The 18,108-nt window shown below is 38.3% G+C and overlaps 1 protein-coding gene across 2 annotated transcripts; it reads right to left on the bottom strand.

The window, feature by feature from the left end:
* Window positions 1–54: 54 nt before the first annotated feature.
* On the bottom strand, window positions 55–9,626 carry plin3 (perilipin 3). Of its 2 annotated transcripts, none has more exons than XM_020632134.3 (8): window positions 9,486–9,626; window positions 5,760–5,849; window positions 5,310–5,505; window positions 4,625–4,707; window positions 3,884–4,115; window positions 1,730–2,070; window positions 1,115–1,333; window positions 55–738 (listed from the first exon to the last, which is right to left on the bottom strand). In XM_020632134.3, exons 2-8 carry the CDS (start codon window positions 5,826–5,828, stop codon window positions 592–594), a joined length of 1,287 nt encoding a protein of 428 aa, XP_020487790.1. In that variant the 5' UTR covers window positions 5,829–5,849; window positions 9,486–9,626; the 3' UTR covers window positions 55–591. The 2 variants fall into 2 exon arrangements, with proteins under 2 accessions (XP_020487790.1, XP_029132870.1); XM_029277037.2 differs by lacking the exon at window positions 9,486–9,626 and adding an exon at window positions 8,307–8,690.
* Window positions 9,627–18,108: the final 8,482 nt, after the last annotated feature.

Below are 18,108 nucleotides of genomic sequence, written 5' to 3' on the forward strand. Positions count from 1 at the left end.
ACATGTATGATTTATTATTTATAAATGTATTAAAACATCACAACCAACACTGTGCTGTTTCAACCTTTTATTGACATGTGCAATACAGTTCAACAGCTGCGTCCACAAAACTCTCAAAGTCACAAAATACTGAAATTCAAAAGGCAAACATAATAAAAGTATGCACTATTTACCCTGCATCTGATTAAATACGTATATTTGTGTGCGTCCTTTTTTTTTTTTTTTTTTAAAGGGGACCTTAGATCCCTATAATGGTATTTGAGTTGACTGATAAAATATATGTCCTTTAGTTATTGGAAAGCTTTGAAATGCTTATAGGAACAAAATAAAAATAAAATCCAGAATAAAACAACTAAAGTGCATGATTCAGTTAAAGAGGCAAAGGGTAAATGCTCTCAGTCCAAATTATATTCTATTAGTTTCTACATAGCAAAAGTTATATCATCAACTATGAAGTTCAAATTGAATGCATCACGAAGGAAACATGATTACATCAATGTAAGGAGAAAGCAAGAACGTTGTTTTAAAATGTTCCATCACTAGTGTTATTTCATCACAATGATTAACTCATGAAGAAACACAATAAAGTCTTCAGCTGTTGTTGTGTGGTCCGCTCTGCTCCATCGCCACATCTGCCGGTGCCTTCTCAGTGAGCTGGGGGGCAAAAGGTCCCACCAGCCAGTTGAGTGGTGTGTTGTTTAGAAGATACTCCATGACACCATCCAGAGACTGCTGAACCTGGGCACAAGCACATACTAATATTACTTTCAACAAACATAACTTTGTCATAACCAGAATCAAAACAAATATTTTCCTTTAAAAAGTGCTACATTTTTCAAGATGTATACATAACTAATAATAGGATAAGCTTGACGGTCCCAGCTTCTTAAATGCATATGTATGAGCAAACACCCCTGACAATGGATGTTTGTTTATGAACTGTATAAGCTTTGTGGGTCTCATTTAGGCACCAATAAAAAAACATAACTTAGGCACTAACTGTTAAGTGCAAATAAAGAAAATTAAACTGCATGCATTTGATTTTCTTCAACAAAGCTAATGCAGCTTTTAAAAAAACATCATTGCACTAACAACATCACCGTGCAATTAATACCTGGGTCAGGTGGTGCCGGCTTCCCTCCAGAAGGATGGGGGTGATGGTGCTGGTGTTCCCCAGAGAGGAGCGCAGTTCTTCAGCTGATTTCCTCGCGCTGGTCAGCTGGTCCTGGACTGCACCAGGTAGACCCTGAGCACTTGACACCACATTGGAGCATGCTGACATCAGCTGGTCACTCAGACCACGCATCATGGAGAGGGCCCGCCATTCCAACTGCTGTGAACAGAAAGTGGACATAAAAATAAAGATAATGGAGCTTAAAACTCGTAAGATCCTTCCAATTCCTTTCCCTTAGGCTAAGGCATCTTATCCATTCCATCCCATTATTGTGGACCGGATGGAGTATACCCCTCATCCAAGATAAATCAGTGGGGGCATTACAAAACAAAGTCAGACGCTAAAGTGCAAGTCTGATCTAATATCCAGACTCTTGTTTTGTTCTCCATCCTTTCATACTCAGAATTCTTTTTATTTGCTAATGTAATATTCCAAGTTACTTTGGAGTATACATGCTGTTTATACAGTAAGTATATAAACTGTAAATGCTGTAAAAAATCAAAGATAATGTAGTCATATAGCATTTAGACAACTCCCATATGCTCCAGCCCTGACCTCAGCCTCATCTTTGTTCCCATCTGGCTCCGACTCCGTCTGTCCCGTTCCAGCCTGCTTCTGCTTCCACTCCGTCCAGCGCTGCAGCAGTTGCTCTGAGGCTCCTCCCATCTGGTTACTGGCAGTACCCAGACTGGTGCGGGCACTCTCTAGCAGGTCCAGAGTACTGGTAATCTGAGCCACTGCAACATAGGTGGCATCCCTGGCACGCCTTGCACGGACCAAGGACTGCTGTAGCGCTCGCTCCTGGACTCTGGCAGAGAGTTTCCCCAGGCGCACAAAGTAGCTGGGGCTGGCTGACAGTGCAGACACCTCACTGGTGGCAGGTTCAGCCACAGCAGCTGACAGAGAATAGGGGGAAAGTTAGATATTTTCATAATAATATTTTATGTACATGATCTAAAATCTAAATATGGCTGTAAATATTTTGGTTTGAGGAAAGTTGTGATCATAGAAATGTATAGCATACATAATTTATTCCAAAGAGTGAAAACAAAACAATATATCAGACATTTTTAATCTCTTTTTTGTTGTTGTTTTTACTCACATGAAGAAATACATATAGAAAAATTCCATGCATGCCCATAATTGAGGCATGTGTTCAGAGGCAATGCTTTTAGTGATAGATCGAGGCATAATTGGTTACTTTGCACTGTGCCAACTGGAGCATCTGTTTCATGTCTTTTACTTGAAAGTGTTGGAGCACATCTGCTCAGGAGAGACAAAAAGACTCTTTAGCTTCCTCACTCCCCCAGTTAGCATTATGTGGAAGTAAAGTGATATGCGTAGTGACATCTTCTCCCTGTGCCTGTGTTAAAAAGCCACTTCGGAGAGTCTGGTGAGCATTTAGCACGGTAACCACTACTTCTATTTTTGATGCTTTGCTGTTGCCCCTGAATACGGTTGCATGTTTTTCATATCCATAATCAAAGAGTAAGATGGCCTGTTGAGCAATTCAGCTTTATTGGAGTATGCTAAGTTGTCATGATTACATGACATCACAGTAGCAGATGTCAAAGCTGTGAGTGCTGGACACTGAAGGCGCTTTATAGACCAAGTTCACAGTGGGGAGGTTCATCGGACTGTCCCGCCTCTCTCTCTCTTTCTCTATGAATAGCATCAACCATTCATGTGCTCAGATCAAGTACCTCCACATTGTATCATTCTTAACCTTTGTCATGACTGACCCATGTTCTTGAAATTACCCTGTCTTGCGTTCATAATGATTTATTTTGACATTCTCGTCAAATTTGCTGTACGATTACTGACTCTAACAGTAAATGTCAAATATGGCACATGCCACCATTCAAAGAAATTAATTACAGAATAAATTAAGCTCCAGTTAAAGGTAGTAACTGAAGCTGAAATTTTAAATGTATGAAATGAAGCTTAGGGTAATGTGGGGCTAAATAATGTTCTTACTTTTTATAGAGCAAAACTGTAGCAATATCTGGACTGAGAGTAGTGTAAGTCCTGTGTACCGCATACACTCTGTGCTAATGTGGGGCTAAGATATTTTTCCTCCAGTTTATCTTTATAATTGCAAATGCAAATGTAAAAGATTGTAGGGAGTGAGAAGTGGGCCAAAAAAACAGATGAAGTCTGTACAGCAGATCTTGAATGGCAATTGAATCAGAGTAGATAAAGTGATTGCTTTTGCTTTTTTGGCATATCTTCTGTGATCCCTAAAAACAAGCCTCACTATAAAATGTCAAATGTTTTTGCCAGATCTTTAAATTCAAGAACTACCTGTAGACTACAAATGCTTTGCCACTTTTAAGTTAGACAGCATCATTTATGAAGCCGTCGATTAACAACTTCAAATTTTCAAGAATGGTCAAGAGAGAGAATGCACCTTGAATGCACTCATTTTCAATATATCTGCAATGTGATCATATATCACCATCTATGTTACTCCCTTTACAGGATCAATGGGAGGAAAGCAACTCAATATATTTTGGTCAATCTGTGATAAAAAACAAAAAAAACTTGGCAAAAAGGCAGTTGTCGTCCAAAATTAATTCTAATTGTAGAATTGTTTCAGCTTCATTTGATCCAACTGTCACACAACACCTGTCTTTACCTCGGAGTAGACATATGGGTTTATCACCTCCCTGGGACTTTATGGACTGATTATTTAGGATAGCTACTGACCCAGCTCCCTCTCAGTGAGCGGTAGGTTCTGGTCAACCCAATCCTCAGATCGGCTCAGGGCCAGGCCCATCCCACTGCTGACCATCTGGCCCATCCTGGTGCCCATGGCGGTGATGAAACCGCCGCTGACTGCTGCCCGGGTCATCTCAACACCGCCCATCACAGCCCCCATCACAGCGTCTTTTGCCCCTGCCACAGACTGGTACATCATACCTACCGTGTCCGACACCACCTGAGGAGGAAATACCAGAAAATATGTCATGTTTGGAAAGTCATTTTTATGTTTTTTTTTTTGTTTATTACATAAATAATCCTATTGATTGATGTGACACAAAACTGTTATAAGCAACAGTTTAAAGAACTTCAGTGTTCATACACAGTCTAAAAAATTCTACAGTAAAATTTAAATCGGAAAATGTTTGATTATATTCAGTTTAACCCTTGGCTTTGTATTTTTATAAACCAGGTGGTAACAGTTTCTGTTTACATTTTGTGAAGTGTAACGGTTGTGGCTATGATTCCCTGCACTATGATACAGAAGCTTTAAGAAAGCTAGCTAATGACCAACTTATGGAGCAAGGAGCAAATTATCACACCCATGAGGGCTGTTACACTGCATAAAAAGCGAAGGTTACGCAGTTAAAATTATATTTAATCACACAAAGAAGTGAAAGAAGAAAGATGATCAAATGTGACATTTATTTCCTGCACGCATTAAAGAAGCATAATTTTCTCTCTGACCTTGTCTGCTGGTTGGTGAAGAATAGGCAGCTTCTCCTCCATCTTATCCAGTCCTTTTAAGGCATACTCATTCACTGTAGCAACTGAAACAGACAAAAATGAGGATTCAGAAAAAGTAATGTATATATTCCTCATGCCCTATCATTTGGGGTGGAAGGAGCTCAGTCTGTAGGGAACCGGAGGGTCACCAGTTCAAGTCCCGGTGCAGACCAAAATATGGAAGTTGGGCTGGTAGCTGAAGTGCCTTTGAGCAAGGCACTGAACCCCCCAACAGCTCTGGTGCGCTCCCTCCCTAAATGTGTGTAGCAGCCACACTCTGACATCTCTCCATTAATGCACATCCACAGGCCCTGTTTGTGCATGTGTGTATTTCAGGCCTATGTGTGTGAGAAGCATGTCGCTCAATAACATTTAATTCAAAACAACGATATCAACAAAATATACTTATCTTAATACTTAATAGCTGAAAGTATGAAATGAAAAGTTCTGTCGACTAGAAATCATGTTCTTAGAAGGAGAAAGCTGTTTTTATTCTCATCATATGCAAGCCCAGAGGTAACAAGTGGACTTCAGTTTCACACTTTTAATGTGCTACAAGCGTGCAATATTATTTTTCCACATATGTCGGTATCGATAATGTCTATGCTGAAATTGCACATGTGTTACATCAGAGAGAGGGACGTACTCTGGGGTTCTATAATGTCTAGAAGAGGCTTGGACCCTGTGGTGGCCGCTGCTCCCAGGGTCCGGACCCCGCTCTCTGCTGCATTCATCACTCCCTTCAGCAAGGGCACGCTGTCTTTGGTGCTAGTGTAGGCGCTGGAGACCACCTCGCAGGCTGAACTGACCAGAGGTAGATTAGTCACTCGGGACACAACATTCTAGGACAAAAAAAAAACCACAACCATTACAAGGCTTACAAACAGTAAAACAAAAAATCATGTGTAAAGAAATATAAGAAAAGAAGAAAGAAAGGGGAAAAAATAAAATCTAATTTCAGTAAAGACAGTAATCTCTCAAAGATAATGATTCCCCACAGTAGCTTACCAACATGGGGACATTCTAAGTATCAAATGAGTTCATAATATGTCTAGGTTTTGTAATAAGTGTCACTTTGGGTCACAGTGTTCCTCACCTGCTGATCTCCATTAGCTGATTCTGCTGCTGCAGCTCCAGTCTCATTAGTCTTCCCGCTGTCTGCCATTGTGACTGCTGGGTTCAATCTCTGACATGGAATACAGAGTGTCAGTAACACAGATTCACCTCACATCGCTCCGTATGCATGATGAAACACATCGCCCTCTCTGATAGTCTCTGTTTAAGTTGTTGGTATGCTTTATCTTGCCGTCAAAGAAATGTCTTGTGAATTTTGAAATGAGTCAGAGTTCTTTTTTTTTTTTTTTAAAATATAGACAGGAAGGCAACTCAAGCATGTTAAATTAATTTGTCAACACTATGATGCAATGAGGATGAAACTGAACTGAAAAAATATATAACTTAGTGCAGCCAAGCAAATTATCCAAGTCTGTACGCTGTGTCAAAGTTGATCGATAAAAATTGGATGAGGCTTTTTTTTTTTTTTTTTACTTCCCACACTGCCATCTTTGCATTTTTAATCATAGACAGCATACTAAATATGTATGTTTCAACATCAGAGGCTAGGCAGGATATGAACTTAAAATGAAGATGATGAATAAAGGGATTTAATGAGGTCAGTGTTTGTTTGACTTTGAATTCATAATCATTATTTTGATTTCTAGATGAAGTAACATTAGCTTACTACTGAGAGGTAAAACACGACTCCACAGTTACATTATCTTTCTGCGTCAGGAACACGGCAAATTAAATCTTGTTATAGAAAGTCTGTATAATAGAAAATCATAGAGGCTACATGCTACACATATTAACTCATAAAATGAGCCTGGATGGAAGCATAATGCAGAAGGAAGATTCACATGACTTACTTATTTAAAAAGAATACTGATATGATGAAAGTAAAAAAAGACTTCTGGAGAGCTAAAATCTTGTCTAATTTCAAATTACAGATTAGATAATGGAAGGAACTGTGGAGCAGCAGGGCATTAATGTTGGAGATTGATTGTTCACAGGCTCACACAAAGGCACGCAGGCAAAATCGACCTCCAGATCATTCATATCAAGTGAAAAATTAGGCAGCACTGCACTTCTGCTAATGTAAAATATTGCCATAGCAAATGAAAACGAGGCCAGAAGAATTAGTCAAGTGAAGTATTGCTTTCAGTGAAAGTTAGTCTGTAGTGCATTAATACAGTGAATGACAGCTAAAGCTTAACTGGGTCCAAGAAAATTGCAAATAAGCCTACAATTAAATCATTAAATTGTTCAGTTATATATACAGTTTTTACTTTTCTTGAACTCTAGAGGAGAAAACGTGTGTCAGTTTCAGTTCATCATAGACTGAACTGCACACGATGAAGTGACATGAGTGAATATGTCCTTCAAGAATCAAAGAATAAAATGAACAACTAAAATGCTCTATCCTTGCTTAAGATATTTTTTTAATTCCAGATGATAGACAATGTAGAAAAATGGATATCCAAGATTGCCAAATTTAAAGGGACTCTTTGCCCCTTTACATTTAAAACGTCCAAAACCCTGTTTTATTAAATAAGTAACCAAAATCATTAACTGTCTGTCCACTAAATAATCAGATCTAATGTCATTTATATTAGAATATGGGTTAAAAAAAAACCCCAAAAAACAGGCTGTCTATGATTTTGAATCAATTAGGATATAAGTAACCAGACATTAATTTCTGCGTTAGTGGCAAAAACCTCTACAATCATGAAAATGTATCAAATTGTATCAATACAACCAGATGAAAGGAATAGCTACCCTATGAACTGTATGATTAAATATATGATGCTTAATCTGTAGCAGATAAAGTTACCAAAACAATTTCACATTTGTTAATTTCTCAGTTGTGAGGACTTGGCAGGTGAGCCTTGTGTGACAGTGTGATGATCGCTGATAGGCTAGAACCCTCTGATGCTCCCAACATGTGGATGACATCTGTTTATGTTATAACAGATGGCACAGCAGCATAAACAGACTACCTCCACCTGTATGCACTGGAACACTGTGAACAAGCGTTCACCATGGTTGACATGATGTATCTGGCAAAGGGGTCAAAGAAGGAGATGACTGGTTTGATGTTACTGCTGGGAAAAACATACAGCAGTGAAGTCACCTGTTGCCAGCATGCAGTACTGTATACACTCAGGTAGATTAGGAATCACAGTCACTGAAAGACACAGGTGTAAAGACGAGCATTGTATCCAGCAAACTACACTTGAGCAAACAGCTCAAACCATGGATAACCTTTGCTACTGTATTCATTTCATAAACAGTGCACACTCTTTCTCTCAACATTTCCTATGGTGCTCCAGACAGAGTCTCTTGGATCTGTGTGATTGCAAATTGCATTTTATTGCACCAGCTTGGTTGAGCAACATGGGTTTTTTTTTTCTGAGTGGCAGTTGATGAGATCATCTCTGGGCTTTATTACAAAGCAAAGTCTGACACTAAGCTCCCTGCTATCAGCTGTGAGATGAACTCGAGATAATTTTAAGAGACACAGAGGAAGTTCTGAAGAAAGTTGTTGAGCAGAGACTAGACTTTTGGAAATCAGAATCTCACTTACAAAACCACCCAGCAGTGCTCATAAAAATGAGATCCGAGCTCTTCCTATTGCGATCATATTGCGTCCATCCTCCCCATGTTGAGCCACATCATCCCCTTTAAGAAGAAAAAAACACACCCCACTCCCTTTGGATCTGAAACACTGCGTGACCTTTGAGGCTAATAGACAAGCTGATTTAATCACCAGAGAACTATTGAGAAACTTTCCAAAAAACAGAGTTGGAGTTTATCCAAAAGAGATCACAACTGTTCATTGGGTTAAAGAGGTCTCCAGCTGTCCCTGAACTGATCGATTACGAAAAAAACAACTAAACATTAAAATATCTAAAATAATTTGGACCTTTAGACCTACATCTATATGACTCATATTACATGAGTTAAAAAGCCAAAGATCTGAAAAAGATCCTCCAAAGAGATCCAACTTAAATGTGACCCCCCTCCCCCCCCAAGACAGGACATATAAGGAAGAAGATTCAATTGTTTATACTAAATTAAGTATGTTTTTTTAAATAAAAATTACACGATAATTTAATTTGACCACACTTCTAAAAATGCCTAAAGAGGGGGGAACTGGTTAAACGCCCAAGGCTAGTCCACACTAAGAGATGACATGTAGGCCTAACTGTAACTCAAAGGGGTCACAATCTTAACATAGTATAGAAAAAAAAAATAAGATTAAAAAAAAAGGCTTTCTGTTTGCTTCCTTGGATTAATGTTCAGCTTCTAGAGAAAGAGCTCTTTGTAGAGCAAAAATAAGATTTGACCACAGCATCCAAAGAGGATGATGTCCATGATCTCTCAGCTCACAGAAACCCTCGTTAAAGGTTTGTTTACGCATTACGCATTACGCATTATACACATCAGCTGTCCTTTCATCCAGTTTATAGACTAGCTCGTGGTGAACTTTGGCCCAGATAACAAGTTATGACTTATTGATTTATTTTAGGAAACAATAGCCACCGTCTTAGAATTTACGAGAATGTAGGCTATATTCAAGTGCAACACTCCTCGACTTATAAACAAGTGTAAAAAAAAAAAAAAGCGACAATATCAGCATCAAAGGGAAGAACAGCTGGTGTGAAGTAACAAGTAGCCTAAGTTTAGTTAGCTTAGCAACACGTCCGAAAAAAGTAGAAGATTTAATTAAGTGCGAATCAGAGCTGTCATATGGGACACTGACCTCGCTGTCTGTGGTTCCTGTGTCCTGTTGTGACCTGCGCTGTAATGATGGTCAGTGAACCGGTCCAGCTCCAAACAAGAAGTTTCTACCGGACTGTTGAGCTGCGACACAGAGGCGGGGCGACTCTTATACACTTTGAACCAATTAAATCACCGCAAGAAAGCGAAAGTTAAGGCAGTCAAGTTGAGCTGATGCCAAAAGAAAATACAGCTCATAAAGAGTTTCATACCCGGCCTTTTTTTAATCATTGTACTCTTTCTATTTTACATTTTGTATTATTTAATTCATGATGTTATCAATGATTATAGCCTACCGATATAAGGTAGGCTGTATCTTTAAAGGGATACATTTAATCGATGACTTAATTGGTTCAAGTAGGCGACACAAGCTATATTTTTTTTATTTAATTCTATAACTTGGAGAGAATTACTGTAGCCTACATTTTGTAACAACACATTGAATCGCCTTTAGCTTTTGTTATTGGATATATTTCTGAGACATGTTTTAAATTGAAAACATGCCTACTTTAAAGGTGCATTTAGAGCCTATTTAACTTACCATCTGTTTAAGTGGTTAAAATTAGCCTCATTCCATGAAATAAACTGTATTATAGAATCATGAGTGATCAGGTCAATAATATAGGCCTACATTGAAGTTTCCTGAAATTTCCCTCTTGGATATAATTTAACACATTTAACAGTTTAATGGTTTATGTCACATTATAATGTTTCTTGTAAATACTTGTGAAGAAACATTGTGTAACAAACTGATAGGATCTGTTTATGTTTTACATCAGATCATTTCAGTATTTATCATAGTCTGTTATCATTCTGTAACTGTTTTTGAACCATTTGAACATTCTTCAGGTTCTCCTCATAAATACAAAAAAATATTGGAACTACATACTAGTATTTTATTCACTATTTCTAAAGTTTAAAAAAAAAAAAAAGAAAGTAGTCTGACAATGAACTTAGGCAATCACATTAACTGCAGTTGACGTTGTGAACCCTGAGGGGGCAGTCTTTACCCATCAAGTCTACTTTTCCCTGTAGCCTCACCCACACTGAGCTGGACTCATCCTACAGTCTTAAGATCTTTTTTTACCTCAGATACATTGAACCTCCAAAGCATGAAATCCATTCACCATTACATTTATTGAATGCTTTTCACATGGCTTTTTTTCTTTTCATGGTGTCAAAGACAACAGAGAGCAGCTCTGTTGTGAATCATCATCACTAAAACTTTATTGCTACATTTTCGTTCCATTTAGAGAAGATTTTCATTATTCAAGCCCTAGCAGTTTTCATTACTTGTACCTTTGCCAAATGCCTGCACCAGGCTCCAGGGAAAGAAAACATATTACCTGTAATGTTGTCATCAGAAATTCATTTAAAAGGACTGGTTGTATAGCTTTGTCTTGGCAGGGTTCAAAATCGAGGATGCAATGTTAACACCACACTCAGGCCATGACAGTATGAGGTCTAGAAAGATAAAACAAAAACAAATGGGTGTTAATCCCTGACCACAGTTGTGTGGCCCTTTTCCCTTAAGGTTAAATATATTAATGAATGCCGAAGCAATTTCTACTTCAGTATAGTTCAACTTTTTTTTTTTTTTTAAATAAACACATAAAGGCGAAATATATGTGTTTATTTTAAGCACAGGGATCCATGCCACATCAGAGCCACCACACTCTCCTGCAGAAGAGATACCAACACTTGCCCCAAAGGCTCTCATCTGTTCCTGCTTAACTCTTAACTCTGCTTCACTGGATCAGTTGATTGAGGCCAAAATTGTTCTGGATATTGAGTAATTGAAGATTAGTAGATAACAGGAAAATCACTCATCCCTTAGGAAAATGATCACCCCAACCCCCCTCTTCTCCTCCTCATGCCTGAAGTCATACTTTACAAGATAACAGCAATAAATGGGTAATTTACCCAGATTTGTACGGATGTAAGAGCAGATGCATCCCATCTTACTTAGAAAGACTGATCTAAATGATCTTCTGTGCCATTTTCTTCCACATCATTTGGTCTAAGCAGAACAAAAAGACACAAACAGCTTTTTCTGGAGCAGCACATTGCTATAACTAATCATGCAAAAAAAAAGCTCAAACACATAATGGACAACATGTTGCAATTTAATGTAGGCCAAAAGTGACAAAAACATAGCAATAAATAACCCCCCAAAAAACACATCAAATTAAGCAAATATGTGAATGGGATCACAATAAAAATCTTGTGCAAATCCCAGGTGCACTTTATGTCTTCGAAGCATTTCATATATGGAAGATTAATAGTTTCAATAGGATATCCATCATCATCAAAGAGCACTTCTGCAAGGACGTTGTCTCAGCTAGGCAATGAAAGGAGCAGAGCCATTATACTCTAATGAAAACCATTTACTCTGTTTCATGTTTACTATTAAGCATCAAGTCTCAGGTGTGCAAACAGATCACATCACAAATATTCCTTTGGCTTAGCATTAGTTTTCTGTCCTCTTTAACCTTCTGCTCTTCACTGTCAGCAGTCACGAAACTGTAGAAATTAGCCTCCGCCCGTTGATCGCACACCAGATCTGTTTCTGTATCTGCACTACACCATTGATGGGAATCTTAATTTCCCACATCCTGCAACAAATTTCCGGCGGCCTGCAACATGAGGTATCAGTAACATACAATGCAGCTACAAATCATGTGCAGGTTGAAACAGGATATGAACCTTTGCCCTTACTATATTCTGCCCAATAACATATTAATAAAGCATAACCGAGGCTAAGGACATTTACGAGCTGTGTGGGAGAGCTACTCCGTCATGTTGAAATAATAAAGAGACAAGAGGATGACCTTGAGTCACATAATTGTAAGCACAGTATTCATAATGAACATTCTTTTGCTTTATTATAGTATTGATCAAAACAGTATTATCTGGAGCAGGGCCGAGGTTAGAGTACAGCAGTAGTGTGACATCTTGGAAACTTTATATGCCTTTTTGATTTCTTGCTGAGAGTTGGATGAAGATATGGACACTTTTACATGTGTAATGCAAATATGTAGCTGTAGCCAACAGCTGTTTACTTAGCATAGCATAGAGCCATCCTCTGAGGCTTGCAAATCAAGACTTTATTTCTCTCTTTCTCATTTGTTGGAACAGTACAATACTGACGTGTCTAAAGATCAATGTAACGTCTGTAATGTGTGTGACTTTTATTGAGGGCCTGGACGGGTTATGGGCAACTTGAGATGGCTCAGCAAAATGTTTCTTAAATACTTACAGATTTCACAATAAAGGTATATGCTGTTGATTAGTTAGCCATAGAGGATACAATAGTGGTTTTCTTGCTTTTTTGGTGGAACCATGCTAGCTGTTTCCCATAGTTTAGAGTATTTATGCTATGCTAGGATAACAGCTGGCTCCAGCTATCAGTACAGACAGAGTTGTACCATTCTTCACATATGCATACTTTCCAAAACTATTGCTGTTCAACCAAACCAATGGTCACCTTACATAGTTTTGTTTGCATTATACAATCTGCATTAAGGTCAGTTTTTTTTCACATGTAAAGTCTCTTCCCAATTAATACATGATATATTGATATTGGACACCGGATTTTTTTTATCTTTGTTTTATCTTGCCATATACTCTACTGTTAAACATGAAAACTTCAACTAATTATGTGCATCAGAATTCATCTTTACAATAAAGTCTGTTGGGGTATAAAGTGGAGGCTCAAAATGAAAGCTCATAAAAGTAATTTATTTTATGCATTAAACTTTTTGCAAGAGTACCAGACTTATATCTTTGGAGAAAAATTGCCCTGCGAGAGAACTTAACTGGCTACAGACGTTTTATGAATGTTGTGCTTTCGGCTTAAAGGATATTGGAAACAGTGATTTGTGGGGAACCTCTAGCGGACCTTAAAATCACATAATCTAAAAGATTTGTAGCGCCAGTCAGAGAACATGGGAAATGCCAGTTCACTGCATGCAACATTCCCAATGAAAGGGAACAAATAACAGCACTGAACCAACAGGTATTGCTTCATTTCTGCTTCTAAATGGAGAATACACAATTTTCTCACACTGTGATTTATTTATTTTCTATTGCTTTTTAAATACCGGCTGCTTCTTTCCTACTATTATGCAGGTCTCCCCTTTTTGTTAAGCTTACTTCACCCCAGAGCCCTGGTAACAGGTCAGCTGCCTCGCTGGAGGTGCAGAGAAAACATGGACAGGGCTGACTGGCCCTGAAATATTCATACTCCTTTAGTGTTGTGATTGTATAAGTTTTGACAGCGACGGCACATTAATGTGACCCTCACCCTGACAAAAGGCCTCATGTGTTTTTTTCTGTACTGACTCTGAGAGGTGAGTCAAGGTGATGCTTTTTCACCATGAATCAAAAAAATATATTTTTTTACTTCTCTCGCCTCTGTGTTTAGAAGGAATCTCGGAAGGTTTAAGTATTGATCTTCATTCCTTTCAGTATGTTGTTTTCTTTGCTTGTTTTATCTTTTGCCAGAATCTTCTCCGATATTTCTCCAATATTATTTTCTTCAAAACTATTTACAGCAAAGTGTGCTTGCCCTCTCGCCTCTATCTACCATCTCTTCCAACTCAATATCTCATCTCATTTCCTCCCTCTTGTCATCTCTGCACCACATTCATAATGACAGATTGATGGCTGCCTCTGCAGTGCACCTCAGCAATAATAAAGTCAATCTGATTGGTCCTAACTAATTTACAACAAGTTGATCAAGTCTGTTTACACAGCAGCTGTAAATAACTTCAGCTAAATCTCAAAGGAAATCAGCAGTTTAATGTACTTTTATTGAATCATCTTAGGATTCAGTGCAGGGCTATATACACACCAAATGCAAATAACAAAGCAAAATATTGAATAAGTTGCATAAACACGAACAAATATAGAATTAAGTTAGCGTGTTTCATGTACAGGAAATGAGAAAACCATCCATCATTTATGAAAGCCGACTTGCTGTTGCCCTCATTCATATCCAAACAAAGCTTTGTTATTCAACCCTTTTTTCTTTACTGCTTACATATCACGCTGAGAAGAAAAACAACTCAAAATTGAACCCCCTGCATTGTTGTTTTTTATGAATACTTGAGCAGTCTCACACCAGGGACTGTCACTTCAGGTCAGTCTCTGTTTTTTTCTTCCCATCAATGCTCCCACTCTTGCAGTGTGATCAGTCTTGATGTTATCCCTTGAGTTATTCACAGCTTTATCACACATCATTCTTAGTCTTAGTATCTTAACTTTAAGCAAACTTAAAATTGCATGAGTAAAAGCTCTACATTGGAGTTAAGTGGGAGGGGTAGGGGTAGCAATGTCCAACACCCCCACCCTATCCTGAAGAAAAAGGTGTGCTAAAACTATTTCTGGCAATTACACTTCTTTAATTTATACATATGGAGTCATGTATCTGGCTCATATTCACGTTAAAAATAATCATGCTTTAAAATGACGTAATGTTGATCTGCTGACGCCAATGATGATGAACGTTGAACTTTGCTGCGTGTGATTTGATTTAGTTGGATCGTTTCGGCGCAAGTGTATCTGAATGTGTGAGACAGCATAAACAAAACAGACTTTCTTCTGTCTAGATTGCTACAAGAGTCAAATGTTTCCAGGGTTCGAGGGAAAAAAAACACAAGTCTGTTCTTACCAGCTGATAATGGACGTGATACATTTATATGTGAAACGAGGGAGACGGGATGGGAAGAGAATGAGAAGGATGAAGACTTTCTGGAGCTGCAATCTAAGTGTATTTTATCAGTTTATATTACATTTCTAACTTTAAGCTTTACCACTAAAGTTAGGCTACTTACCATATTGGCTACTCTGTGCTTCGGGTTAGCATTGGCTACATCTGGACGGTATAGCTGCTTGCTAAAGGTAATGTAGCTTGTTGCTGTAGGCTAGCTATTCACAGTATCATTATATTAAACAATTTAACTGATTCTAGCTATCGCTGCAGCAGTTTTTGCTCACAACTGAAGTATGGTGTGAATCCATGGATGCTTTTTGTGGTGAGATAATGAATGGTAATGGGTGTTGCCGTGGTCCCAATACTGTATTGATCAACAACACACGGAATTAATAAGGCTTGCATGTGTTGCACATTTAATAGAATGCATTTCGATTCTGTGCACGGGATAAGTGGGCTTTATCTCGTTTTTCTATTGTAAAACTACTTCTTTCTGTTCCCTCAAAAGTCACAATCTTCGTCCCCATTGTCATTGCAGACCATGATGTTCATTTTTATTTAAAAGACAATCACTGAATTATACAGAGAAACTATCTTGAAAAATGATTATTGTGTTCAAGCTTTCATCACCACAATGATTTTCAACTTACTATGCATTTTAAGTTGTCCATGATTGTTTTTACAGCAGTTATTTACAAATAACAGCCTCTATGCAGTTCATCTTCAGCTTTTTTCCTCATTTACCCAACAAAGATCCTATCTCTAAATCAAATCATTTTAAACTGATTTGTTGAGTGCCTCTTTAATGTGTGAGGTTTGGTGTGAACTTGTCTTTATCTTTAATATTGAGTTTAAACACTCGCATCACTTGCATCAGTATTTAGAATGACTACTAACTGGGTCGGTAGGCCTACTGATCTATAGATAGTACAAAAATAGATAGGCCTAGTCATTGGTCTGATGATCACATGATCATATTCTGTGTTGTTTATTGATTGTTGATCCATGTGATTACTCTGGTGGGAGGTTGGTGACTAAGGCATTCTTTAAATAAAGTTTCTGATTTGGTGGTTAGCAGGCGACAGCTGTTCCTGTGAAAAGTTCAATTTGCTTTTCCATCAGCATGCCCTATATACTGAGACATACACCGTTCACCTCTCACAATCTCAGAGGGTTGAAGATGTCTCTACCCTCCCCCCCCCTCCCCTCCCTCCCTCCATGTTGTTTAAAGATTAAAGAGTGGGTTCTCCATCAAATGCTGTGTCTTCCTGCCTTTCTCATGGCAGCTCTTCTCCTTTTATCCATCCCATGTCTACTTCCTGCATGCTCTGACAGGGCGGGTGGGACGAAAGAAAACACGTAAACAAACACATATTTCTTTATTTATTTGTAGTCAGCATGCACACTGTGACAGGAGACGAGATGACGATGTTGAACATGGCCCAAAAAATGTTGTGTCCTTTCTTATTTCTGTGTAAAGTAGCTGGAAACAGAATTATAAAGCTCACCTCGGGATCTGAAAAGGAAAAAAATGCAGAGCTGTTTAATTTGAGAATAGAGCTCTGTCAGCAGCTATACGCTGAGACTTTTTTGAAGAAGTCCGCATGTTATCCTCCTTCCATCCTTTTAACTCGGCAGGGTTTCCCCAAATGCCTCCTATTTTGGGCTTTGGTAGGAAGAAGTATTCAGGACAAATACAACCTTATAAAAACAGTCTCTTAGAAGTGAAAGTCCTGCTTTGATTAAAAATAGGTTTAAATGAGAAGTAGGATAATGATCTAATAACTGAGTTGTTGGCCACTTTGCAGTAGCGGAAGTAAGCACAGAACAATACAATCGTCTCATGCTTACATATCCAAATTGTCACATCACCACTGATTTAAAATGACTGATTATTTATTGCCAATTACTGTAAAATATATTTGCATACTATCTCTTTGCTGGCAGTGTATTAATTGATGTTAGCAAGATTTTTACTTTGCAGTAGATCGATAGAGGCAGACGCCAGCTTCTCTCTTGTGGATGAGGCTCGCGCTGCAACCTAAACCAATGAAAGGGCATGTCTATTTGACCATTGACAGTCTAACTGGACAATCTTGCTCATGTAGCCACCTAGTGGAGATACAGATAATAGTTTTTAATTCTGTCAGCACAAACCCAAAACCTCCCACACAGACAGTGGAGGTTCATACAGTGAAACAGTTTGGAGTGAAATAGTGGTTATCTTTATAAATCCTGAGTTTCCTCTGTTCTGACGATTTATAAAAATTAAAACTGGTTTTAATTTTGCCGCTTAAATGTCTCACGGTATTCACTGCGTAGACACACACATGGAATCATGGCTGTAAACAGATTCTCTAATCTTTTAAAGTAAATAGTTGAAGACTTACGCATCAATGCAACACAATAAAGACATTTCCTGAAAATGTTGCACTGCTCAACATAATTTATAAAAATAATTTAATGATAATATGGCTCTGTGTTTTTACATTACCCTTGTTCTAACCCCTAATCACACGCCAACACAAACACTTGAAGGAATCTTGGTGTTCATGCGTTACTTTTAATGACAGTTGTCCTTTTCTATCAGAAAGGTATCCTTAAATGACTTCTTTCCCTGATTTCCGACTCTATCCACTATTCTATCCCTACAATAAAGGCACAAAAAGCCCAAAAATTAATCTTAAAAAAAACTCAACATAATATTAGGAGGGCCCGCACTTTGGGGGGGCGGGCCACCCCCCTAATATAATGGTAGGGGAAACACTGAGCTCACTCAGACTTGCTGCTGAAAAATACTAGGGGTTTGGCAGAAGAAACTCTGGGTGAAGTCTGAGTGAAAAATTCAGCTGGTTGAACTCACACATACTGTTCCTCCAGCAAATATCAG

This window comes from Labrus bergylta, chromosome 6, assembly GCF_963930695.1.
Source record: "Labrus bergylta chromosome 6, fLabBer1.1, whole genome shotgun sequence".
Classification (NCBI taxonomy): Eukaryota; Metazoa; Chordata; class Actinopteri; order Labriformes; family Labridae; genus Labrus; species Labrus bergylta.

Excerpts from the sequence above, each read along its gene's own strand:
- plin3 (XM_020632134.3), bottom strand. The coding sequence starts at position 5,828 with ATGGCAGACAGCGGGAAGACTAATGAGACTGGAGCTGCAGCAGCAGAA. Across the intron at positions 4,116-4,624 it reads TTCACCAACCAGCAGACAAG|GTGGTGTCGGACACGGTAGG; the intron begins GTCAGAGAGAAA and ends TTTCCTCCTCAG. Across the intron at positions 2,071-3,883 it reads GCTCACTGAGAGGGAGCTGG|CTGCTGTGGCTGAACCTGCC; the intron begins GTCAGTAGCTAT and ends ATTCTCTGTCAG.